Source organism: Leucopleurus acutus (assembly GCF_964270905.1).
Source record: "Leucopleurus acutus genome assembly, chromosome: 21".
NCBI lineage: Eukaryota > Metazoa > Chordata > Mammalia > Artiodactyla > Delphinidae > Leucopleurus > Leucopleurus acutus.
In genome coordinates, this window is record NC_139163.1 from 34,050,159 (window position 1) to 34,067,297 (window position 17,139).

The window sequence follows — 17,139 nt, forward strand, 5'->3', positions numbered from 1 at the left end:
ATCCACAGAAGTGTTAGTAGGAGTGTAAAATATAATGAACAGCTCCTCCCTTAAATTCTGTGCTCAGTGATTTGGAGTTGGTGACCCCCTAGGCAGCTGAGAGACATTAGAGGTTTTTGAAGTAAAAAGCATAGCCAGGCACCTTATATACAGAACGCCAACCTTCTAAGGCAGCTAATGTCATTACTTCCATTTGCCGGGTGCAGAAAACCAAGGCTCAGAAATGGTCAGGAACTTGCCCAGAGGCCTGGCCAGAAATTGGCATCATGTTCCCTCCCAGGACCAGCTCCAGAGGGCTTGATGGTCTCAGGGCAGGGGCAGGAGCTTTGGCCCGGGTGGAGTCCAGCACCTGTCCTCTTGTGCCTCGGGTTCCCACTGCCCCTCCAGCTCTGGGTCATCACTGGCAGGTTGGAGGCCTCAGAAGCCAGCTCTCCAAGCAGGATCTCAAGGTGTTAGATGTAAAGTCTACCTTGGGTTGGAGGGGAGGGCAGGTGGGAATTCTTGCTTTTTGGAAAGGATCTGACACTGTTTCTGAGGATTGCTGATCAGAGAGAATGCCCTTGGGTGGGCCCTTGGAAGGGTGGGTGTGTTTTACTCCCAACACCCATCAAATAGCTGGCAACTTTGTGTGGTCCCTATTCTGATGAGCTTTATATCTGAATTCAAAGCTGTTTCTCTTGGCAGGACTCAGGGCTTTGCTGTTGATGCTGCCAAAAACTATGGGGCCTGTGCCAGTTGGTTGGGGGATTTGGATGGTGTTTTTTTTCAACATAGAGAAAAAATGTTCTCTTCAGTCAGCAGAGGTGCCCTTCAAACATCTCTGCTTCACTGATCCTCTGACACACCCTCTGGAGTAGCCAGCCCAGTGCCCCTTGGCTGTGTCTGCCTTGTCCACTCTTCCAGGGGTGGGGAGACGAAGTAACACTGTGCTGCCTCAGGCTGTCTTGGCCTCCATCATCACGCAGAGGTTCAGAGAGGGCCAGGCCACATTCATGGCCTCTGCTCAAGACTCACCTGGTGGCTGGCTGTGCAGATGGCCTGCCTTCTACACACAGGCAGTACCCGGGGTGGCAAGTGGGGACGCTGGGTGAACTGTACTTATTCTTCATCTACTTGAGGGTCAGACATGTTAGCTTGAATCAAGGTGAGTACGGCACCACTGGCAACTCCCTACCTCAGTAATCAATCCCCCAGCTTGTAACCCCACCACCAAAACCACCTCCAACTCCAGTGTTTACAAATCTACAACAATTAACATCACCTCTTTGGCTGGGATGTCAAGCCTCATTTGAAAAGGGTAAGAAAAATAAATGAAAATTAAAGACAGACCCCACAAACATGTCTTGATAAATTTAAGAGGATTGAGATCATATCGAAGATCTTTTCTGGCCATGAAAGTATGAAACCAGAAATTAATTACATGAAGCAAACTGGAAAATCACAAATATGTGGAGATTAAGCAACATACTACTGAATAACCAATGGGCCAAAGGAGAAATTTGAAAAATACCTTGAGACAAAAACGGAGACATAATATACTAAAATCTATGGGATGCAGCAAAGGCAGTTCAAAGAAGGAAGTTCAAAGCGATAAATGCCCACCTCAAGAAACAAGAAAAGCCTCAAATAAAAAAACCTAACTTTACACCTCAAGGGACTAGAAAAAGAATGAAGTTTAAGGTTAGTAGAAGGAAGGAAATGACAAGGATCAGAATGGAAACAAATGAAATTGAGACAAAAAAGATAATAGAAAAGATCAATCACATTAAGAGCTGGTTTATGGAAAAGATAAACAAAACAGACCAACCAGTAGCTAGCCGCACCAGGAAAAAGAGAGGACTCAGATAAAATCAGAAACGAAAGAGAAATTACAACTAATACATCAAAAATACAAAGGATCACAAGAGACTACTGTGAACAATTATGTGCCAACAAACTGCACAACCTAGAAGAAATGGATAAATTCCTAAAACATATAACCTACCAAAACTGATTCATGATGAAACAGAACATTTGAACAGAATGATTAACAAAGAGATTGAATCAGTAATCAAAAACCTCCCAACAAACGAAAGTCCAGGACCAGATGGATTCACTGGTGAATTCTACCAAACATTCAAAGAAGAATGAATACCAATCCTTCTCAAACTCATTCAAAATATAGAAAAGAAGGGAGCTCTTCCAAACACATTTTACAAGGCCAGCATAACCCTGATACCAAAACGGGACAAAGATGTCACAAAAAAAAAAAGAAAGGAAAGAAAATTACAAGCCAATATGCCTGATGAACATAGATGCAAAAATCCTCAACAAAATATTAGTAAATCGAAATCAGCGGTACATTAAAAGGATCATACAACTGTGACCAAATGGAATTTATTCCAGGGACGCAGGGATGGTTCAATACCTGCAAATCATTCAAAGTGATACACCATATTAACAAAATGAAGGATAAAAATCATATAATCATTTCAATAGAGGCAGAAAAAACATTTGACAAAATTCAACATCCATTTATGATTAAAAACTATCAGCAAAGTGGATATAGAGGGAATGTACCTCAACATAATAAAGGCCATATATGACAAGCCCACAGTTAATATCATACTCAATGATGAAAAGCTGAAAGCATTTCCACTAAGATTAGGAAAAAGACAAGGATGCCCACTTTTGCCACTTTTATACAACATAGTATTGGAATTCTTAAAGCAGTAAGGCAAGGAAAAGAAACAAAAGGCACCCAAATTGGAAAGGAAGAAGTAAAACTGTCATTATTTTCAGATGACATGGTACTATATATAAACCCTGGATATTCCACCAAAAAAACTGGTAGAACTAATGAATGAATTTCGTAAAGTTGCAGGATACAAAATTAACATAGAGAAATTAGTTGCATTTTATACACTAATAACAAACTATCAGAGAATTTAAGAAAACAATCCCATTTACAATTGCTTCTAAAAGAGTAAAACACTTAGAAATAAATTTAACCATGGAGGTGAAACACCTGTATATTGAAAACTATAAGACATTAATGAAAGAAATTGAAGAAGACATAAATAAATGGAAATATATTCTGTGCTCATGGATTGAAGAAGTACTGTTGTTAAAATGTCCATACTACCCAAAGCAATCTACAGATTCAATTCAATCGCCATCAAAATCCCAGTGGTATTTTTCAAAGAAATAGAACAAACAATCCAAACATTTTTATAGACCCATAAAAGACCCCAAATAGCCAAAGAAATCTGGAAAAAGAGGAACAAAGCTGGAGGCATCATGCTGCCTGATTTCAAACTGTATTACAAAGCTAGATTAGTATGGTATTGGCATAAAAACAGAAACTTAGATCAATGGCACAGAATAGAAAGCCCAGAAATAAACCTACGCATATATGGTCAATTGATTTACAACAACAGAATCATGAATATACAATGGGGAAAGAATAGACTCTAATAAATGAACTTGCGAAAATTGGCCAGCCACGTGCAAAAGAATTAAACTGGATTACTCTCCAGCACTGTACACAAAAATTAACTCAAAATGGATAAAAGACTTGAACTTAAGGCCTGAAACCATAAAACTCCTACAAGAAAACACAGGTTGTAAGCTTCTTGACATTGGTCTTGGCATTGATTTTTTAATTCTGAGAGCAAAAGCAAAAGCAACAAAAGCAAAAAGGAACAGGTGGGAGTACATCCAACTAAAAAGCTTTTGCACAGCAAAGAAAACCATAAACAAAATGAAAAAGCAACCTACTGAATGGGAGGAAATAATTGCAAGTCATATATATATATATATATATATATATATATATATATATTTTGTGTGTGTGTGTGTGTGTGGTACGCGGGCCTCTCACTGTTGTGGCCTCTCCCATTGCGAAGCACAGGCTCCGGACCCGCAGGCCCAGTGGCCATGGCTCATGGGCCTAGCCGCTCCGCGGCATGTGGGATCTTCCCGGACCGGGGCACGAACCCGTGTCCCCTGCATCGGCAGGCGGACTCTCAACCACTGCACCACCAGGGAAGCCCAACAAGTCATATATTCTGATAAGGGGCTAATACCAAAATATGTAAAGAATTCCTACAACTCAATAACAAAAACAAAAAAATCTGATTTTTAAATAGGAGGTAGATCCAAATAGGTATTTTTCCAAAGAAGGTTTACAAATGGCCAACAGGCATATGAAAAAATGCTTAACATCATTAATTATCAGGGAAATGCAAATCAAAGCCACAATGAAATACCACCTGTTAGAATGGCTATTATAAAAAAAAGTGTAGAAATAGTAAGTGTTGGCAAGGATGTGGAGAAAAGGGAATTCTTGTGCACTGTTGGTGGCAATGTAAATTGGTGGAAAACAGTACGTATGTTCCTCAAAAAATAAGAAATAGAACTACTACATGATCCAGTAGTTCTACTTCTGGGTATTTATCTGAAGAAAATGAAAACACAAAATTGAAAAGATATATGTACCCACACATTCATCACAGCATTCTTTACAATAGCCAAGATAAGGAAACAACCTAAGTGTCCACTGATGGATAAAGACGATGTGGTAAATATACACAGTGGAACATTATTCAGCCATGAAAAAGAATGAAATTTTGCCATTTGCAACATGAATGGACCTTGAGGGCATTATGCTAAGTGAAATAAGTCAGAGAAAGACAAATACCATATGATCTCACTTATATGTGGAATCTGAAAAGAAGAACCAAACAACAACCCAAGCTCATAGATATGAAGAAAAGATTGGTGGTTGCGTGTGGCAGGGGGTGGAGGGGAGGATAAATGGATGAACCATTTTAGTTTTTTTGGGGGGGGTGGGTATAAAAAAATTAAACAAAAGCAAGCGTTAGAGCCTGCATATGCCTATACTTTACCCTAGTCAGGACAAACAGAATAGATAAAAGAGAAAAAAGCTCACACCCACAGTGTGTGGGCTGCCAGGAATGTAGGGAGTGGCCTGGTTAAGAAGCCTCCTCCAGAGCTTGGCCACACCATCAAGAGCACCTTCCAAAGGTGAGGCGCTCGCGGTGTTGCGGGGTGTTGAGGCCCATTGCGATGGATGGGTACCATGTCTGGACTCAGGTGGTGGGAAGACTCATGAAGGAACATCCTTTCAGTGGGAGAAAAGTAAAAGCTGACTTAGACTGACAAGGGTGTTGGGCCTTGCCCCCTCCCTGGCCATCTGGCTTAGCACCAGCACGGCCTGACCTCTTCGCAGGCAAGGCAGAGTTAACTCCCAAGCGATCTGGGTTTGTAATAAGTCTTCTGGTCAAAAAGAGAGGCAAATACTTGCGGATTTGCGACCAGGAATGCCAAGGCAGCTGAATCTGTTGTCAATGGCCAGCTTTGGGGTGAAGACTGGTGACTGCTAACTTGGCTGATGTCAAAATCAGACGTTAGAGAATGCCCTTTCCATACCATTTCAAATCCTAACTAAGTGAGCCATTTCTCTGCAAGTCGACTGGCTGATATATTGTGTGATTCATCATTAGGTCCCTTACTCTATAAAAGTTTCCCTTTCCCCCTAAATTCATCCCAGAAACTCTAGCAAAGGGGCCATTAGGATACACAGCCCATTGGTTATATGAGCTGAGCTGATGAAGGGGGAGATGGATCCTGGGCTCAGGACTCACAGGAATAACTGCTATTTGTGGAGAATTTTGTATGTTCCAGGCACTTTACAAATTTCTTTTCTAAACCTCAGAACCCAAAGGGTGACTTTAGAACTCCTGTTTCAGAGATGAAGCTGAAGCTCATACAGCTTAGCTTTTTTTTTTTTAAGATTCCACACAGCTGGTTAATGGAGCAGCCAGGATCCAAACCCAAACCTGCTGGGCTTTCCCTCTACTATACCAAGCTACCTCATTACCAAATAGTGCATTTTTACCACACAATAAAAAGATCTTTTATGCCTCCTGGTGGCTTTCAGTCTGGGGCAGTAGTAGGACATCTACAGATTCCCTGAACAGGAAGGTAAAGAGGCAGAGCCAGTACTTCTGGAAACAGAATTATTAATGTCCACACTGCAGGCTGTACGGGCAGAATTAACACTGCGGAGAATGTAACCTGTGAGTGGAAAAGAAAGAGTGAGCAGTTCTCCTAAAATACAAGGAAGAGGATGGAGAGAGGAAAATAATAATGAGGAGATTACAACAATGGAAGGCAAAGGAGGGAAATCTAAGTAAGATGCATAGTGATAAATGGAATATTTATGAACGGAATATTTCCTGCCATATCAGTAAACAAAGGATGTCACAGTCACCGATGATTGCAGCCCTGCAACGAGAGCCGGAGGAAACTCAGGGCTGAAAAGAATACCTGCCATCTAGCAGCCAACAGACCGCAGCCACTCCCTGCGGTGAGCCCCGAGGAAACTCAGGAGGTGAAAACGAAGGATACTGGCCCCAGATAGTTCAATGCATGTCAAAGGAATGATTTCAGTGAGCCCAGACTCTTGCATCTTCCCATGCATAGAAAAGCACTAAATTCTTTAACTTGAGATATCTGGTTTTCTTTAATTAACAATAATCCTTTGACGTTCCCGACTACCTGCCCTTCGTTGCAAAACTCCTGTGTCCTGGCTCCCCCCCTCGCCTCCTTGGAGCAGTTTCTCAGAGTTATCTGAAAAGCCGTGTCCTGGGCTGCAGTCCTTATTTTGCCCCACATAAAACTAACTCACAACTCTCACGTTGTGTATTTTTTTAAGTCAAAAATGGTTACTCCGGAGGACGGGAACACATAATTCAAATTGAAGTATTATTTAAAGATATAAATGTAGAAAACTTATGTTCTAAAACAGAAAACTGTGCAATGCAGTCTGGAACATGTTCTTGACAAAATGAAAGCAAAGAGGCCCCATGAAAACACATCCGAGCATCCCCCACAAATCATTTCTGTGTCTTCTCTGTGCACCAAATGCAGGAGTCCCAGGGTATATATATGTGAGATATGTGAGGACATAACCAATGTTTGGATGCGTGTGCGTGAAGAAAGCCGCCCCTGCAGAGGTGGCAATTGCAAAAACGTAGACCATAATTTTAAAAAATTTATTTATTTATTATTGGCTGCGCTGGTCTAGTTGCGGCGAGCGGGGGCTACTCTTCATTGCTGTGCGTGGGCTCCTCATTGCGGTGGCTTCTCTTGTTGTGGAGCATGGGCTCTAGGCACGCAGCCTTCAGTAGTTGTGGCTCGTGGGCTCTAGAGCACAGGCTCACTAGTTGTGGCGCACGGGCTTAGTTGCTCCACCGCATGTGGGATCTTCCCAGACCAGGACTCGAACCTGTGTCCCCTGCATTGGCAGGTGGATTCTTTAACCACTGCGCCACCAGGGAAGTCCTGACCTTAACTTTTTTAACTAAAAACAGACCTCATGCCACATCAGCCATGACCTTACACTAAAAGGATGGTCAATTCCAAAGCATTAGCTCAGAGAGGCAATTTCTGGTGCAAATGCTGCTGAGATGTCTCAAGTGATCTGCCTGTGCCCCGGGTTCACTTTTTCTCTGGCTGTTCCTGTGTCTTCCTCTTCTTGGTGTAAGGTTTGAGCCAACTGACACTTCTGCTTGTCACTTAGCCTGCTGGGGATGCCAGAGTACAGAGTGACTCTCTGGTGCACCCTCGTGTGCCTTGATGGGGGTTTGGTGGGAGTGTGAGGTTCTGGCAGTGGGGAGGGGCAGCGGAGGGTCTGGGGCAACTGTAGGAGACCCGCAATCTCCCTGGGGGAGAGAAGAGTCACCACGGTCAGGGAGCGGTATTCAGCACAGTCCCACGGAGGTGGGCAGGTTGCAGCGCCTGGGGCTGGGGAGCATCCCAGACCAGGAAAGCTCGACAGGCAGGTCTGGGTGCTGGCCTTATCGAGGCCACAGGAGGGCGAGAGCAGGCCAGAGGCTGGACGTCCTCTCCTTCAGCCTTAACCAGGCTCAGACCCCGGGACACTAAGTCTAATTGCAGAGCTGGGATGAGAATTCAGGCCTCCCCAACCCCATTTAGTGGTAAACAGTTTCTAAGTTATGTAAACCACTCTCCCTCGGAATATCAAGTGCTACTCTTGGCCATCTTATCAGCAAACACTGGACAGTTTCTTCCTCTGAATATCAATAGCCAACGAGGTAAAAGTGTAGAGAACTCAAGTCTGCCCCTCCTGGTAATATTAGGTTAATTCAGTCTGGTCACCTGTTTTCTAAGTCTTCCTCCGGTAGGGTGTCACTTTGTAGTTACATCCGGATAGGACTGTACTTATTTCCTCCAAAATAACTGTAGGCAGAGGGTGATGCTAGAATCTTATATGTCTTCATAATTACTAGTGGCTATAGGGTATTTTTCTATTTATTCCAGAACCTTAAGATTTCAGAGATGGATGAAAATAATAATTACCTGGCTATCCCACCTTGTTTTGCTAGAAGTGAAAAACTGAAGTTCAGAGAGGTAGAGGGACCTGTCCAAGGTCACACAGCTAATGGTGGGAAGAGATGGGAACGCAAGTTTTTCTTTTCTTTTTAAAATTTTTATTTATTTTTGGCGTGTTGGGTCTTCATTGCTGCACGTGGGCTTTCTCTAGTCGCGTGAGCGGGGGTTACTCTTCGTTGTGGTGAGCGGGCTTCTCATTGCGGTGGCTTCTCTTGTTGCGGAGCATGGGCTCTAGGCCCACGGACTTCAGTAGTTGTGGCCTGTGGGCTCAGTAGTTGTGGCGCACAGGCTTAGTTGCTCCGCGGCATGTGGGATCTTCCCGGACCAGGGCACGAACCCGTGTCCCCTGCATTGGCAGGCGGATTCTTAGCCACCACGCCACCAGGGAAGCCCGGTAACAGAAGTTTCTGACTTCCAGCCCTGTGTATGTCTGCAATTTTATAATGTCATGACTGCCGGACTACTGTTAGAAATGAAAGCTAAGAGACAGGTTCTCTTAGACAACTGACCATTGTCTCTCAGACAACAGAAACCACACGGAACATTTCAAGAAACACCTAACAATGATCAGTTTTAAAACTTTCTCATTAAAGCACACATACACCCATGCACACTCACACATATACGTGTACCCCACCCTCTTCTCTGGCTACATTGTACACTGTCCAGGTGTGTCTTGCACAGCCAACAACTTCACGAACAGACTGCTACAACCCTATGCGTCCTTTAAATGAATGCCGCCACAGGAGCCAAGCCTGGAGTACCAGCAAACCCCATCCTCCTGCGTGATCCTGGTGGCCGCCCAGAGGCCATCGCCCTGCTGGGCTGGCCCGGGAGCTACTGCATGAGATGCCTGCCTGACTGAGCAAATCTGCGTCGAGAGCCGAAGAGCCAGGAGGAGTTATCTCCCGCCTTCCCCTCCTCAGGAGGCTGGCGGGCTGTACGGCAACCAAAGGTACACAAGGCACATCAGGGTCTGCAATTACATAAACGTCTATATTAGTTTCCTAGGGCTGCCTTAACAAATTACCATAAACTCGGTGGCTTAAGACAAAAGACATTTATTCTGTCATAGTTCTGGAGGCTACAAGTCTGGAATCGAGGTGTCTGCAGGGCCATACTCCCCTCCAGGGCTCTGGGGAGTCTGCTCCATGCTGCCCCCCCAGCCCTCGGCGTCCCCTGGCTTGTGGCTTGTCACTCGGGGCCCTGCCTCTGTTGTCCCCTGGCTGCCATCCCCTCTTCGTACGCACCTCAACTTCCCAACCCCTCTCTCCTTATAAGGACGCCGGTCGTTGGCTTTGGGACCCGCCCTAATCTGGTCTGACCTCGTCTTAATTTGATCACATTTGCAAAGACCCTGTTTCCAAATAAGGCCACGTTCACAGGTGCAGGGGGTTAGGACTTCAATGTCTCTTTGGGGGACTCGACCCACAGCACCTAGTGTCCACAAAGCTCACTCTTCTGCCCTTGTCTATCCAAGGCACGCATGTGGCTTCACCCTCCTCGGCAAGGTCCTGGGTAGAGCCCTGCCCCGCTCCCCAGAGCCAGCGAACCCCTCACACAGGGCCCCTCACCCCCTGCCGTCGTCCGGAGTATTTCTGTACATGTGAAGGCTCTCGTCCTACACCTTCAAACTCCTCATTCAGTTCACAACACCCGCAACTTGTGTTCCCTGTGTGTCTTACACCCTGGCCCACACATGCACCGCAAGTGAGGCGTGCAGGGCCGTGGGCTCAGCCACCAGTGCAGGCTCTTTCGCCAGTCCCTGACGCCACCGAGGAACTTCATAGGAACATGACCCCGAGACCTTCTGAGATGAGGCAGAGAGGGAGTGCCAAGGCCATGGAGGACTTCTGGTTTTGAGGTGCCCCTTAATTCCTAAAAGGTTCCAATTTCTTCTTCGTTTATTCCATACATCACTAGGGTTGTAGTCTTCATGTTGGGAGCTGCAGAGATGGGGGTTCTTCTCCCTTTACTTCTGGGGTGCGTACAATGCAGAGGTGATTCCCTCTTAGCGTTAATTAAACTCCAGCATTTGTGCAAAAGAGAGGTCGCCATGGGACCCCCAAGGGTCCTTTCACTTGATCAGGATCGGCTCGCTGCAGGGCGATGTGGCTTCATACACAAGTGTCCATCTCCGCGGTGTCTGTCTGTCCAGAGGACGGCCCAGCTGGCGGCTGCAGGATGACACGATGAGGTTGTCACTCAAACAGGCCCTGGTAGTCGGGCGGCTGTTCCTGCTGACCGCAGGGGTACAGAAGGAGCTCCTTCCCCAGGGAGGTGAGGGGTTCCTCCTGTGAAGCAGAGGGTACAGGTCAGGCTGTGCCCAGTGACGGCAGCACAGGTATCAGGCGGCTCCTGAGTCTTATTTATCAGACAGCTTAGTAGGAAGCCCTGCCTCCCTACCCCACCCGAGCACACAATCTCTGGTCTCCCCTGGTGTTCACAGAGCTTCCAGAGCACACAACCTCTGGTCTCCCCTGGTGTTCACAAAGCTTCCAGAGCACACAACCTCTGGTCTCCCCTGGTGTTCACAAAGCTTCCAGAGCACACAACCTCTGGTCTCCCCTGGTGTTCACAGAGCTTCCAGAGCACACAACCTCTGGTCTCCCCTGGTGTTCACAAAGCTTCCAGAGCACACAACCTCTGGTCTCCCTTGGTGTTCACAGAGCTTCCAGAGCACACAACCTCTGGTCTCCCCTTGGTGCTCACAAAGCTTCCAGAGCACACAACCTCTGGTCTCCCCTTGGTGCTCACAGAGCTTCCAGAGCACACAACCTCTGGTCTCCCCTTGGTGCTCACAGAGCTTCCAGAGCACACAACCTCTGGTCCCCCTTGGTGTTCACAAAGCTTCCAGAGCACACAACCTCTGGTCTCCCCTGGTGTTCACAGAGCTTCCAGAGCACACAACCTCTGGTCTCCCCTGGTGTTCACAAAGCTTCCAGAGCACACAACCTCTGGTCTCCCTTGGTGTTCACAGAGCTTCCAGAGCACACAACCTCTGGTCTCCCCTGGTGTTCACAAAGCTTCCAGAGCACACAACCTCTGGTCTCCCTTGGTGTTCACAGAGCTTCCAGAGCACACAACTTCTGGTCTCCCCTGGTGTTCACAAAGCTTCCAGAGCACACAACCTCTGGTCTCCCTTGGTGTTCACAGAGCTTCCAGAGCACACAACCTCTGGTCTCCCCTTGGTGCTCACAAAGCTTCCAGAGCACACAACCTCTGGTCTCCCCTTGGTGCTCACAGAGCTTCCAGAGCACACAACCTCTGGTCTCCCCTTGGTGCTCACAGAGCTTCCAGAGCACACAACCTCTGGTCTCCCCTGGTGTTCACAGAGCTTCCAGAGCACACAACCTCTGGTCTCCCTTGGTGTTCACAAAGCTTCCAGAGCACACAACCTCTGGTCTCCCCTGGTGTTCACAAAGCTTCCAGAGCACACAACCTCTGGTCTCCCCTGGTGCTCACAGAGCTTCCTTGGCTTAGGCAGCCTTGAAAGAGATTTTTCTTGCCCACAAACTGCCACGTGGTCTCCCTCCCTCCTGGGCTTGTGCTCTAACTTAAGAGTGTTCTCATGATGGAAAAGAATATATTATAAAAAAAAGAGAGTATATATATGTATAACTGAATCACTTTGCAGTATGGCAGTAATTACCACCACATTGTAAATCAACTATACTTCAAAAAAAAAAAGGAGTGTTCTCAGATGTGATCAGAGTGTACAGATTTTGTAGCATCTCCTGCATGCTCTGCCCCAGTGGGTTCTCCCTGAGCATTTGAGGAGGAACTAGGTTCAGTGATAAAGGAAATGCCATTGACAATCCTGATTTTCAGGAGGGGTCATCAAAGGCTAATCCCCCACTGCTTGTGTCAGTCATTTTTCTTGGAATTGCCTTTCACTGTCAGAGCTGCTGCAGGACCCCTATCACAGAGCCAGTGAAGTCTGCGCATCGCTTCACCTTGTGGTACTCCACCAAGTCAGCCAGGCTGGCGTGCTGCAGCTGGTCGGCACCCAGGAAGCTGTACGAGTCCGTGGAGGCATCTATGAGGAAGTGTTTGCAGCCATCCTTGGACAGATAGGACAGGACGTAGCCCTTGATCCTCTCACTGACCCGGATCAGAAAGCTGCCTGGCACGCACGTGCTCAGAAGCTCGTTCGCTCTCTGTACGGTGAGAATTCCTGTGGGAAAGAAGAGGTGTTTCAGCCAAATCATTTCCAAAACTCCCCTCTGTTAAACGCAGCCGCGTGGATAAAGCTAATAAAAATCTGAGCACGTTTAAGTCCAGTTTGGACTTCTTAGGAATACGGTATAGTATCATTCGTCATCTGGTATTTGGTGACTGGGCCGGGGTAGGTTACATAAGCAAATAGATAGTATAAACGAGAGCTGAAACGTTTACCCCTCAGAACACGTTTCCACTCGCACACCCACTGACAACAGCACAGGCGTCAGGTGGCTTCTGAGTGTCGTCGGACCCTTGACGGTCGTCCTGGGAGGGCGAGCTCTCCCCAGTTGACTGATGGGGACTCTGTGGCCTGGGAATGATCCTGCTTGATCTGGAACGGTAGTTCCCACCCAGGGCAATGTCTGGAAATGTCTTGAGACATTTTTGGTTGTCCTGGGCGGGGGGCTACTTTCCTCCAGTTCGTTGAGGCGGGGATGATGCTAAACCTCCCACCGTGAACAGAACAGCCTCACTACAAAGAGTGATCCAGCCCCAATGCCGTCAGTGCCGAAGGTGGACACCCTGGTCAGGTGTTAACAAGTGAGTGACAGAAGCGGGATGGGCCCAGGACTACCCAGTGCCCTCTGCTGTGGCTACTCCTAAAGGAGGCTTCATTTACAGGAATGAAGGTAGATATACAGGTATATGCATGTACATGGGTATATATGCTTATCTATTAATATTTATGTCTTCACATACATTCAAAAGAATGAAACCCTTCATATACATACACATGAGTTTTATACCCCTATGTATACATGTGTATAGTTTGGATGCCTCATGAACTCACACTGATTCAGACCGGCCTTTCCCCCAATGAGTCCACACTCATGACGTCTGACCCGTATTCCCAGTTCCCCTTCTCATGCCTAGTGTAATTCTTCAGATGAACCAGCAATGTGATGAGATGGCCAGAAAGCGCACAGACACGTCTTGGCAGGGTGGTGAGGGCGGTGAGCGACTCTGACCTCTGACCTGGGGAGCAGCGTTCTCTGCGCCCTTTCCCGCGTCAGCAGATGGGACCCCCTGCCTTCTCCCATGCTGGTCCTCAGTATCGTTATCAGGAAAACCCAGAAAACCTCCTGGTGGAAAGGCAATGGATTATCACAGCCCTTTAGTCTAACATGACTAAAGGTGGTAAAGTTAATTGAGAATTAAACCTAATTATCCAGGGTGAAGCCTAAACTAAAACTGCTTCTATGTTCTCTCTTGTAAGCAGACCTTTAATAACGGGAGGACTGGAAATCCAGCTGACCGGCCCGCCTCCTGCCCCGTGCCCCCTGCAGGGCCCGCACCTGCACGTCCCGGTGCGTGAGGCTCAGCCCCAGGGCGACGCCAGGTTGGGGGTGGGAGTGGGGGCGCTGGACAGGAAACGAGCCTGCCGCCTCTCCTCTGGCCCCAGCTCTGCTGTGTCCCTGCCCCATGGGGCACCTTCTCTGTCCTCTCCAGTCACCTTCCTGCCCTTCCCCAGCGAGACTGAGCCACTGGACATGGCAGGCACCGTGACCCTGAGGAGCCCCTGGGTCAGCTGCTGGGTGTCCGCGTCAGGTGCCCAAGTGACGCCCAGGTGAGCTCCCCCAGCTACGACCGCTTCTGTCTGCCTGCACACACTGGTCCCACAGAGGGCAACCGGAGGCTGAACCAAGGCCACAGGTGACCAGCCTGCCTGGGGCCTGCAGGGGACCAAGGTTTGAAGACTCTGGGTCTGTCTCTGAAACTAGGGGTATTTTTCACTGACTTCAGAATCGAGCTGAGGGGCTCATTCTGAAAAGATTTCTCTCCCCTGCCCGACTTACTGACAGGCTGACTCTGAGATTCCAGATTACTTCAACAGATGGGACAGATGTTATAATGTATAATGTCTGGATTTTATCAAGAGGGATTTGGATTCCTAAAATGAAAGCTATTCTGGAAAATTATAACCAGAATAAGGCAAATTCCTCCTAAAATCAGGTCATATAGTAGCTGTAGATCAAACCACCCGAGAGCCTCCCAGTCTGTAACTATTCCTCATTACACACAAGTCCTGGTGCTATCTCATCTCCAGAGACACCAGAACTTGGTCCTAATGGGGCCTCCTTCCACTCGGTGGTACCCACGGCAGGTGCAGAAGGTGAATGCTACGGGAACTAGGCTTTGTTCTTTTTGCTTTACAACAGGGTCACCACGCCTGAAGGGCATGCTCTCTTGGTGCACCTGTGATACAGGTCGATGGACCATTTCTCACGATTCCATCGAGGGCAGCGGGTGCCTTCAGGGAGGCCTGACTGAGGTCACTGCCAAGCTCCCCTGTAAAGGGAGCTCCTGAAATGCAATGCCGAAGTCCAGCATCAGATATTAATCACCACGGACTCGTGCCCCGTGCACAACTCTAAGAAATTAATTCTAGAGCAGTGAGTGGCCTTCCTCCAGTCCCTGAGGCTGTGACACCTCCAGGCCACCACCCTCGCACCAGCTCTCCTCACACAAGAATCAAACCTGTCTAGGAGCATAGAAGGATCTCCGCACTAGTGGAAACGGATACATAAAAGCTTCCTTCTGCTTCAGCAGTTTTTTTAAATGAACCAGCTCTTCACCCAGCGGTCTATTTTGGAGCTGAATCCAGGCCAGGTGGGGCAGAACGGCGGTGGCCCGGGGGACAGCAGAGGGCATTGTGCCAGGGGAAGGGGCTAAGCTCCCGAGAGCCTGGACCCCCGGCTTGGAGGGGAGCAGAGAGAAAGGTCTCACTTGTCCCGGTCGTCTGCGTGACGCCCGGCGCCCTCAAGAACAGTCCCATTCAACAGAACTTTCTGTGACGATGGAAATGTCTGTGCCGGTCATGTGTGGCTACTGAGCACCTGACATGTGACTGAGGGACTCAAGTTTTCATTTTAATTAATTTTGCTGTAAAGAGCCAGGCATGACTAGTGGCTCCATATCGGAGAGCACAGCCCTAAACCCCTGCGAGTGTAGGTTTAGCGCTCCAGGCCAGGCCCAGGAAAACTGTTTTTGCACAGGAGACGATAAATGGACCCCAGGAGACCTGAAACAACTCAGAACCCCCCGCAGGACCCTCACTGGAAAGCCAAGTGACAGCGACTCCCCTACAGAAGGAGGGCAGGTAAACGGGATGCCCTTTGCCGGCCCTTCCTCCGTATTCTCCAAGATTCAGCCCAACAGCATGAAGCGTTCTCATCTCTCCCTGAGCAATCTGAGGCCGAGGGTCCTCCAGGCCCGGTGAGCACTCACTCAGCCTCTCCAAGGGCTCACCTGGCCCGACCTCCACCTGGGCAAGCGCCGTCCACAGCTCTGAGGGGACCACGGCACATTCTGCTTCGTGTCTCCCTGCTCCACCGCGTGAGCAACGGGAGGGCAGCTACCACTCCTTATTTATTTTCACAGCCTCAGCACCTGCCACTCAGGATGCCCAGAAAAGGTCTAGCGAATAATTTTGTCTTACTTCTTTCTCTAGGACACTTCCAGCAACCACCGCCTCTGGTCTGAGAATTGTTACCACGGGGACAAGGGGTGCACTCTCCACGGGGAGAAAGGGGTGCCTTTCTCCAAGGCACCGCCAGGTCTAACTCTGCTGATACATGTACATCTGTGTGACCTGCTTCCAGTGTCTGGAAAAGCTGTGTTTAATAACCAGACGAAAGATAACCCAATAACAACAGCACTGAGGGTTCTTTGTGTCTGCCTGGCACTCCTCCAGGTGTGCATTCCCTCATTTAATCCTCACAGTGGCCTGAGGAAGAGGCACTGTCACTGCCCTTCAAGGACAAAGGGGAAGGCCCATGTTGCAGAGTTCCTGACATGCGTACGGTCTCTCGGGTGGGCCCCGAGTGCTGGCTGGACCCGGTGCCTGACCCGAGGCCAGGATCACACACACCCATCTGGAACACCTGTTCCCGGCGGGCACGTTGGTTCTTCCAGGCAGAGCCCTGCAGACTGCGAGTGTACACGTTATCCCCGGGGAGTCTTAAACTTGGGAGAGAGCTCCTTCCTACTTTACACTCTCTGACCCTGCAGCATGTAAAGGAAGCACGTTCAGAGAGGCTCTGGGTCCTGCCCTGGTCCTCTGTCTAGAAGGAGGCGCACCGTGATGCTGACATTCACCCTTGACGTCTCAGGCACCTTAGGGATGATGAAAAAACGGTCAGAGCTCTTAATAACGGTCAGAGCTCTTAATAACGGTCAGAGCTCTTAATAACGGTCAGAGCTCTCATAATGTTTCCTTAATAATTCAAAGGTTAAAATTACATCGTTTGTTCTCACCTCATCACCATGGCTAACACTTACTAACCAGGCCTGAGTATGCATCACACACAGTTCTAAGTACTTTATGTATTTTACCTTGTTCAGACCAGCCCTGGGAGGCAGGTAACGTCGTTATCTGCATCAGACTGATGAGAGTCAAGTGCAGGAGTCGTGCGACTTGCTGAGGCCACACAGCCGGTTGGTGGGGGACCGGGAGCTGAGCGCAGGCGGCCAGGCCCCAGAGATGCGCTTGTC

The 17,139-nt window shown here is 48.2% G+C and overlaps 1 protein-coding gene across 2 annotated transcripts in view; it reads right to left on the minus strand.

The window, feature by feature from the left end:
• Nucleotides 1-9,509: 9,509 nt before the first annotated feature.
• The window catches only part of SH2D4A (SH2 domain containing 4A), a 75,230-nt gene continuing 67,600 nt past the window's right edge, over nucleotides 9,510-17,139 (minus strand). For both annotated transcript variants that reach the window (XM_082863895.1, XM_082863894.1), the window contains exons 9-10: nucleotides 12,378-12,598; nucleotides 9,510-10,715 (exon numbers count right to left, since the gene is read on the minus strand). In XM_082863895.1, the coding sequence (XP_082720021.1) occupies nucleotides 10,623-10,715; nucleotides 12,378-12,598 (314 nt within the window). In that variant the 3' untranslated portion in view covers nucleotides 9,510-10,622. The remainder of the gene's footprint in view (nucleotides 10,716-12,377; nucleotides 12,599-17,139) is intronic.